Source organism: Populus euphratica, unplaced genomic scaffold, assembly GCF_000495115.2.
Source record: "Populus euphratica unplaced genomic scaffold, PopEup_1.0 scaffold921.1, whole genome shotgun sequence".
NCBI lineage: Eukaryota > Viridiplantae > Streptophyta > Magnoliopsida > Malpighiales > Salicaceae > Populus > Populus euphratica.
The window spans coordinates 80,859-90,167 of NW_011500777.1; the positions used below are offsets into that span (position 1 = coordinate 80,859).

General features: G+C 34.3%; 1 protein-coding gene across 3 annotated transcripts; it reads left to right on the top strand.

Annotated features, from left to right (window-relative positions):
• The first annotated feature begins 168 nt into the window (after window positions 1-168).
• On the top strand, window positions 169-9,118 carry LOC105116345 (TMV resistance protein N-like). Of its 3 annotated transcripts, none has more exons than XM_011013662.1 (6): window positions 169-181; window positions 979-1,580; window positions 5,372-6,464; window positions 6,579-6,854; window positions 6,956-7,975; window positions 8,057-9,113. In XM_011013662.1, exons 2-6 carry the CDS (start codon window positions 1,075-1,077, stop codon window positions 8,972-8,974), a joined length of 3,813 nt encoding a protein of 1,270 aa, XP_011011964.1. In that variant the 5' UTR covers window positions 169-181; window positions 979-1,074; the 3' UTR covers window positions 8,975-9,113. The 3 variants fall into 3 exon arrangements, with proteins under 3 accessions (XP_011011964.1, XP_011011963.1, XP_011011965.1); XM_011013661.1 differs by lacking the exon at window positions 169-181 and adding an exon at window positions 601-825; XM_011013663.1 differs by lacking the exons at window positions 169-181; window positions 979-1,580 and adding exons at window positions 2,180-2,389; window positions 2,543-3,144 and having other exon boundaries at window positions 8,057-9,118.
• The last annotated feature ends 191 nt before the right edge of the window (window positions 9,119-9,309 follow it).

Sequence of the window (9,309 nt, forward strand, 5' to 3'; positions counted from 1 at the left end):
ATTTATGTGATAGGCCTGCATTAAAAATAAATATTTACCATAAATTATAGGTATCTTATATTATTAGATACATTATTATAAAACATGTTTTAGTTAAGGAGTTGTTGATACTTCAAGTGCAAAATGATTATATAAAACCTTGATAAAAATACACTTTTAAGTACTAATCACTTACCACACGGTTTGTTTCGTCTAGCTTCATAGAAATTTGGTGTTTTCTGATTTAGATATCAAAATTATTTAAAAATAATAATAATAAAATTATCTTAATATATTTTTAAGAAATAACAACTATTCTATTTTTAAGCACCCTAGCTCTTAGGAAAAGGTTTGAGATGAGATATTGGTAATAGGAGAAGAATTGGCGTTTGAGATCGGGAGGAATTAAAGTTGGGCTGTTTGTGATAAAAATATTAAAGTTGGAGATTCTAAACTCAATTTAATATGATTTTTTTTTTCGTTAATTAGTTCCAGTTAATAGGGTGGTGGCTAAGTTTATTTTTTAAAAAAAAAAAAATCAATGGGAATTTATAATATTTAATATAAGAGTTTTATAGTTATTAGTTTAAAAATTCATTAAAAAATACTTTTCAACTGTGATGTGCGTGGCCCCACCCCTGCTCTTGACAGGAAGGTGCCTCTGCTGTCCAATGCGCGTTCGATATCCTTTTCATTTCTCTTTTTGCTTTTTCTCCACCGAAACTCCATCTTCTTTACAGTGTAAACTTACCAGTACGAGTTCTTGACCTCAAGGAACCGGAAAAAAATTCGACGTCATTGGGCTTGGCTAGATCTTGTGCCTCTTTAGCCAACACTTACCACACGGTTTGTTTCGTCTAGATTCGTGAAATACTCGTAGAAATTTGGTGTTTTCTGATTTCTAAGTAGAGTTGTACATGTTCCAGCTTGAAATTACTAATTGGTAGATTTAATTGCCAAATTTCTTGATCTTACCTTCTGTTTCATGTTTGACAACAGGAGCAGGCCTTACACGCGTGGAAAGCAATTGCTGAACCAAGCGAGCTAGTTGAGGCCAGAAGGGATCGGTACTAGTTTATCGCTTTAGGGATTTTCATGGCTTCCACCAGCGTGCAAGGGATAACCTCATCTTCATCTTATCCTCCTCCACTATATATGCATGATGTGTTCCTTAGTTTTAGAGGCAAAGACACCCGGAACAACTTTACTAGTCATCTATATTCTAATCTGGCACAGAGAGGCATCGATGTGTACATGGATGATAGGGAGCTCGAGAGAGGAAAGACCATCGAACCTGCTCTCTGGAAGGCCATCGAAGAATCAAGGTTTTCTGTCATTATATTTTCAAGAGATTACGCTTCTTCACCATGGTGCTTGGATGAACTTGTCAAGATTGTTCAGTGCATGAAAGAGATGGGGCAAACTGTTCTGCCAGTTTTTTATGATGTGGATCCCTCAGAGGTAACCGAGCGGAAACGGAAATATGAGGAAGCCTTCGGTGAGCATGAACAAAATTTCAAGGAAAACTTGGAGAAGGTCCGGAAATGGAAAGATTGTCTCTCTACGGTGGCCAATCTATCTGGCTGGGACGTCCGGAATAGGTAAATCCTCTATCTACTTATTCTCAAATCTACCCCCTGTATTGTTTCATTGATGAACAAGCATGATAGTAAAATGTGTATTTTTTTCATATGAATGTTTTTTTTAAAATTTTTTTATGATATTTTGAACTGATGTGATCAAGCATTTCTAATCTTTATATAAAACTTCTTTCTATTCTTAGGTTTTTCTTTATATTTTGAAAATAAAATAAAATATTAAACAGAAAATTTAAAATGTATAAAAAAGTTGAAAAACAAATCTAGCATGAACAAATAAAAAGTTAGCTTAAAAAATTAAAAATTGAGGAAAAGGTTTGAGATGAGATATTGGTAATAGGAGAAGAATTGGCGTTTGAGATCGGGAGGAATTAAAGTTGGGCTGTTTGTGATAAAAATATTAAAGTTGGAGATTCTAAACTCAATTTAATATGATTTTTTTTTTCGTTAATTAGTTCCAGTTAATAGGGTGGTGGCTAAGTTTATTTTTTAAAAAAAAAAAAATCAATGGGAATTTATAATATTTAATATAAGAGTTTTATAGTTATTAGTTTAAAAATTCATTAAAAAATACTTTTCAACTGTGATGTGCGTGGCCCCACCCCTGCTCTTGACAGGAAGGTGCCTCTGCTGTCCAATGCGCGTTCGATATCCTTTTCATTTCTCTTTTTTCTTTTTCTCCACCGAAACTCCATCTTCTTTACAGTGTAAACTTACCAGTACGAGTTCTTGACCTCAAGGAACCGGAAAAAAATTCGACGTCATTGGGCTTGGCTAGATCTTGTGCCTCTTTAGCCAACACTTACCACACGGTTTGTTTCGTCTAGATTCGTGAAATACTCGTAGAAATTTGGTGTTTTCTGATTTCTAAGTAGAGTTGTACATGTTCCAGCTTGAAATTACTAATTGGTAGATTTAATTGCCAAATTTCTTGATCTTACCTTCTGTTTCATGTTTGACAACAGGAGCAAGCCTTACACGCGTGGAAAGCAATTGCTGAACCAAGCGAGCTAGTTGAGGCCAGAAGGGATCGGTACTAGTTTATCGCTTTAGGGATTTTCATGGCTTCCACGAGCGTGCAAGGAATAACCTCATCTTCATCTTATCCTCCTCCACTATATATGCATGACGTGTTCCTTAGTTTTAGAGGCAAAGACACCCGGAACAACTTTACTAGTCATCTATATTCTAATCTGGCACAGAGACGCATCGATGTGTACATGGATGATAGGGAGCTCGAGAGAGGAAAGACCATAGAACCTGCTCTCTGGAAGGCCATCGAAGAATCAAGGTTTTCTGTCATTATATTTTCAAGAGATTACGCTTCTTCACCATGGTGCTTGGATGAACTTGTCAAGATTGTTCAGTGCATGAAAGAGATGGGGCAAACTGTTCTGCCAGTTTTTTATGATGTGGATCCCTCAGAGGTAGCCGAGCGCAAAGGGACATATGAGAAAGCCTTCGTTGAGCATGAACAAAATTTCAAGGAAAACTTGGAGAAGGTCCGGAAATGGAAAGATTGTCTCTCTACGGTGGCCAACCTATCTGGCTGGGACGTCCGGAATAGGTAAATCCTCTATCTACTTATTCTCAAATCTACCCCCTGTATTGTTTCATTGATGAACAAGCATGATGGTAAATGTGTATTTTTTTCATATGAATGTTTTTTTTAAAATTTTTTTACTGATGTGATCAAGCATTTCTAATCTTTATATAAAACTTCTTTCTATTCTTGGTTTTTCTTTATATTTTGAAAATAAGATAAAATATTAAACAGGAAAATTCAAATGTATAAAAATGTTGAAAAACAAATCTAGCATGAAGAAATAAAAATTTAGCTTAAAAAATTAAAAATTGTGAAGAAATGACAACAAATTCATCATAAGAAATAAAAAAAGTGACCAAAGTTTTTGAATATGTTGGTTTTAGCTTTTCAAAATAAAATAAAAGGATTTTCCATCTTTCTGAGTGGCATGTTTGGAGTAATTCTTTCCGATTTGGCACCAAATGACTTTCTTTTCTTTTCTTTAGTCTTTATCCTCGAATTCTGCACCCGACCTTCTAATATAGTAGCCCTTCAATTTGTTTTTTTCTTTTTTTCATATTTATTTTAATTTTTTCAATTGATATTTTTTAATTTGAATTATTTTTTAGAATTAAAATTTATTTTTAATTTTATACTTTTAAATTTTTTAATTTATTAAATTTAATTCTTATTCTTTTAATTACTATTTATATGAGATTATTTTTTAATGTTTTTGAGGGATTTCATCCTTCATTTTTTTTATTATATTTTTTTACTTTGACAAGTTTTTAAAATTGATATATATATATATATTAATTTTTATCTTAAGTCTTTTTATTTTTCATTATTTGTTAAATCTAGCTGCTATTTTTTTTAAAAAAAAATTTATTGAATTTTTTTTTTATATTTAGCTTTTAATATTTGGTTGATTAAAATTAGACTGTATTTTATTTTGATATGGATTCTATGGAGTTTTTACGGATTTGTGTTTCTGATAATGAATTTTACAAGTTAACTATAGTTATTTCAAGTCGATTTAGTATGTTGATGTCACGATTATATTTTTAAATAATTATATCATCTAATATATTATTATTTTAATATTTTAAAAATATTTTTCTAGCATGTATTAAATTTTTTACTTTCAAATATTATTATATTTTTTAAAGGTTAGAAAAAAATAATCCAACCCTCGTGGCCAGAAATCTAGTTAAAGAACTACCCATTAAAGTGAAGTTTTAACAAGTGGCAACTTATCATTAGAATTTTTAATTGGTTATCAATTATGGTTCAGTTTTTAAGGTATGACAGATTATAAGCTGCATGAATTTTTTCCCATGAAAAAAATTATTTCTCAAAATACTATAGGCGGGAAAAAACTTTTCAAACTAGCACGGTTTCATCAATTGCATAGGTCTCACCTACGCAACTTCACACATGCAGGTCCCTCAATTTTTATGTTTAGTTAACTTTAGTTCCATTATTACGATCATTTCATCTATTCTTTTGCACACAAAAAATATGTGAATTAAAGTTAATATTTATTTCAAATGCAATCGCTAAAAACGAGTTAATTTTTGCCTAAAATATTGTTATGTTTTTGCCCAACTTAAATAAAAACGAGTTAATATTGAAATTACTATTTAAATTGTATAAAAATTGAAAGACCAAATGAAAGATTAAATAGAGAAGAAAGACGAAGAAATGCGTTGTGAAAATTTGAGTTGTGAGAAGCATATGCTAGTTTGGGAAATTTTCTTTGGGCTATGCTAATATGGGAAAGAACCCAAAAATTAATAAAATTAAAGTTGTTTTTTTAAAAGTTAATTATGCTAAATAATTGATTTTTTTGTTAAAAAGAATTATAAAAACAACTTAGTGGTCGACAAAAAATATGATAGAATTCCTTTTGCCTTTTGGTCTGTTAAAACCAAACTTAATGGATATTTTATTGCCTAGCTTTTGTTCTTGTATGCATGCTTCTGTAGTAACTGTGTGATTCTATTGGCAATAAGATAGCTATTGCACGGATCATTCTTAGCATCAATACAATCCTAGTACCGTTTTCAGTTTATTCTTTCCTTTTCCTCTCTGTTCTCGAAGCTATCTATTATCAGGGCCCTATCTTTCTCAAAGGTTGGTGTATTAATTTCCGGCTAACAGCCATAAATTTTCGAGCTACAATATGCTAATGTTTATCTTCCCATTATCACTATCTGATTTGATTTCTGCACCCTGCATGATTAATGTTTTGCACCCTCCTATGCAGGAATGAATCGGAATCAATTAAAATAATTGCTGAATACATATCGTACAAACTAAGCGTCACTCTGCCAACAATTAGCAAAAAATTAGTTGGAATAGATTCTCGTGTAGAGGTATTAAATGGCTATATAGGTGAAGAAGTAGGCAAAACAATCTTCATAGGGATTTGCGGAATGGGTGGCATAGGTAAGACGACTGTTGCAAGGGTAGTATATGATAGGATTCGTTGGCAATTTGAAGGCAGCTGCTTCTTAGCAAGTGTCAGAGAAGTTTTTGCTAGGGAAGATGGACAACGTCGTTTGCAGGAACAACTTCTTTCTGAAATCTTAATGGAACGTGCTTCTGTATGTGATTCTTCTAGAGGGATTGAGATGATAAAGCGGAGGTTACGACTTAAAAAGATTCTTCTTATCCTTGATGATGTAGATGACAAAGAACAACTAGAATTCTTGGCTGAGGACCCTGGATGGTTTGGTCCAGGGAGCAGAATTATCATAACAAGCAGAGATACAAATGTGTTAACCGGAAATGATGATACTAAAATTTATGAGGCTGAAAAATTGAATGATGATGATGCTCTCATGTTGTTTAGCCAGAAAGCTTTCAAAAAAGACCAACCTGTTGAAGATTTCTTGGATCTATCCAAGCAAGTTGTGGGTTATGCTAATGGCCTTCCGCTGGCTCTTGAAGTTATAGGTTCGTTTTTGAATGGAAGACTTGTCGATCAATGGAAAAGTGCGATTAGTAGAATGAATGAGATTCCTCACGGAAAAATTATTGATGTGCTTCGCATTAGTTTTGATGGTCTCCATGAATCAGATAAGAAAATATTTTTAGACATTGCATGTTTCCTGATGGGGTTTAAAATTGATCGAATAACAAGGATACTTGAAAGCCGTGGATTCCATGCAGGTATTGGAATACCAGTTCTTATTGAGAAATCTCTTATAAGTGTTTCTCGGGATCAAGTCTGGATGCATAATTTATTACAGATAATGGGTAAGGAAATTGTTCGTTGTGAATCCCCTGAAGAGCCTGGAAGGCGCAGTAGATTGTGGACATACGAGGATGTCTGCCTTGCACTGATGGACAGCACAGTGAGTAGCTGATAGAGAACAGTATCCATTAGATTTCATGAAGTTTATTTTAATTTACGCTCCATCTCTACTTTGTATTTGTTTTTCACTTGTATTCCCCTTTTTGGTTGACAGGGAAAAGAAAAAATAGAAGCCATTTTCCTGGACATGCCTGGAATAAAAGAAGCACAATGGAACATGAAAGCCTTCTCTAAAATGAGCAAACTAAGATTGCTCAAAATCGACAGCGTGCAACTTTCTGAAGGACCTGAAGATCTTTCCAATAAGCTACGATTTCTTGAATGGCATTCTTACCCTTCAAAATCATTGCCAGCTGGTTTACAGGTGGATGAGCTAGTTGAACTTCACATGGCTAACAGTAGCATTGAGCAATTATGGTATGGGTGTAAGGTGAGATCACCTAATTTAAGGACCTTTGTATTTCTTTTTATAATTTTCCTATATATTTATGATAGTAGCATCCTTATTTCTTCTCCCCTGCCCGATTGCAGAGTGCAGTTAATTTGAAAATCATCAATCTCAGCAACTCACTAAACCTGATCAAGACTCCAGATTTTACTGGAATTCCGAATCTCGAGAACCTAATTCTTGAAGGTTGTACAAGTTTGTCTGAGGTCCATCCATCACTTGCACGTCACAAAAAGCTTCAACATGTGAATCTTGTGCATTGCCAAAGTATTAGGATTCTCCCGAGCAACCTTGAAATGGAATCACTTAAAGTTTTCACTCTTGATGGCTGCTCAAAACTTGAGAGGTTTCCAGATATAGTGGGAAACATGAACTGTTTGATGAAGCTTCGTTTGGACGGGACTGGTATTGCTGAACTATCTTCGTCAATTCGTCTTTTGATTGGCTTAGGTCTATTGAGCATGACCAACTGCAAGAACCTTGAAAGCATTCCGAGTAGCATAGGTTGCTTGAAATCCCTTAAAAAACTTGATCTGTCTTGCTGTTCTGCACTTAAAAATATACCAGAGAATTTGGGAAAAGTTGAAAGTTTGGAGGAGTTTGATGTAAGTGGAACTTCAATAAGACAATTGCCAGGATCCGTTTTTCTTTTAAAGAATCTTAAAGTGTTATCTTTGGATGGATGCGAAGGAATAGCTGTGCTGCCTTCTTTGTCTAGTCTGTGTTCTTTAGAAGTACTGGGTTTACGCGCTTGCAATCTAGGAGAAGGGGAACTTCCTGAAGATATTGGCTACTTCTCTTCATTGAGGTCTTTAGATCTGAGCCAGAATAACTTCGTTAGCCTGCCTAAAGCCATAAATCAGCTTTCTGAACTGGAAATGCTTGTCTTGGAGGATTGCACGAGGCTTGCATCTTTGCCTGAGGTTCCATCTAAAGTTCAAACAGTAAATTTGAATGGTTGTATAAATCTAAAAACAATTCCAGATCCGATAAATTTAAGCAGTTCCAAAAGATCAGAGTTCCTTTGTCTTAACTGCTGGGAATTGTACAATCATAATGGCCAAGACAGCATGGGCTGGACCATGCTTCAAAGATACCTTCAGGTCTTCTCTTAATCAAACCCCAACCTTTTTCTTTCTCACTCTCCCTCTATCTATCTAACATTTTGGTTCTTTATTGTACAGGGTTTGTGGAATCCAAGACCTGGATTTGGTATCGCTGTTCCAGGAAATGAAATTCCAGGCTGGTTTAACCATCGAAGCAAGGGATCTTCAATTAGTGTGCAAGTGCCTAGTGGGAGCATGGGGTTTGTTGCGTGTGTTGCATTCAATGCAAATGATGAAAGTCCTTCTCTTTTTTGTCATTTCAATGCCAATGGAAGAGAGAATTATCCTTCGCCGATGTGTATTAATTTTAAAGGCCGTCTCTTTTCAGATCATATCTGGCTATTCTATCTATCTTTTGATTACCTTAAAGAGCTTCAAGAATGGCGGCAAGAATCCTTTAGCAACATTGAGTTGTCGTTTCATTCTTACGAGCAAGGAGTGAAGGTGAAGAATTGTGGTGTCTGTTTGTTATCTTCTCTATATATGAAACCACAAACATCTGCCCATTTTATTGTCACAAGCAAAGAAGCAGCTTCTTCATATAAAGATTCTTTAGCTTTTTCTTCGTCGTACCATGAATGGATGGCCTATGTCTTCCCTGTCACCAGTGTCGCAGACGCTACTGATGCTTTCACCTATGGATTCATTATGCCAGTCGAGAAGGAACCAGAGAAAGTAATGGCAATTAGATCAAGACTCTTTGAGGCCATTGAAGAATCAGGGATGTCAATTATTATATTTTCTAGAGATTGTGCTTCTTTACCTTGGTGCTTTGACGAACTTGTCAAGATTGTCGGATACATGGATGAGATGAGATCGGACACTGTGTTTCCAGTTTCTTATGATGTCGAACAATCAAAGATGGATGATCAAACAGAGAGTTATACAATTGTCTTCGATAAGAATGAAGAAAATCTCAGGGAAAACGAGGAGAAGGTACAAAGATGGACGAATATTCTCAGTGAAGTTGAGATTTCATCTGGATCAAAAAGGTAATAATTACTTATTCATCTGGATCGAAAAGATAATAATTACTTCGAAAAGTTGCTTTCAGAAGAACTGAATGTCAACAAATCTATGATCTTTCTAAATGGAGTGGGAAAACACCGTGCAAGTTCACAGTGTGGTTACAGTTTTTTTATTTTAAGGTAGATTTTGAATTTAAAAAACAAAATATTTTAAACAAACAAAATAATTGCATATATTCAACCTTCTAAAAAAAATATGCACATCACCATCAAATAACAATTTATATCCAAAAACTTGTAACCAAAATAGAATGCATGCGCTGGAGTCTTGGACAAATCATTATTAAATTTGATTAAGTTTAT

Excerpts from the sequence above, each read along its gene's own strand:
- LOC105116345 (XM_011013662.1), top strand. The coding sequence starts at position 1,075 with ATGGCTTCCACCAGCGTGCAAGGGATAACCTCATCTTCATCTTATCCT. Across the intron at positions 6,465-6,578 it reads TTGCACTGATGGACAGCACA|GGAAAAGAAAAAATAGAAGC; the intron begins GTGAGTAGCTGA and ends TTTGGTTGACAG. Across the intron at positions 6,855-6,955 it reads AATTATGGTATGGGTGTAAG|AGTGCAGTTAATTTGAAAAT; the intron begins GTGAGATCACCT and ends GCCCGATTGCAG.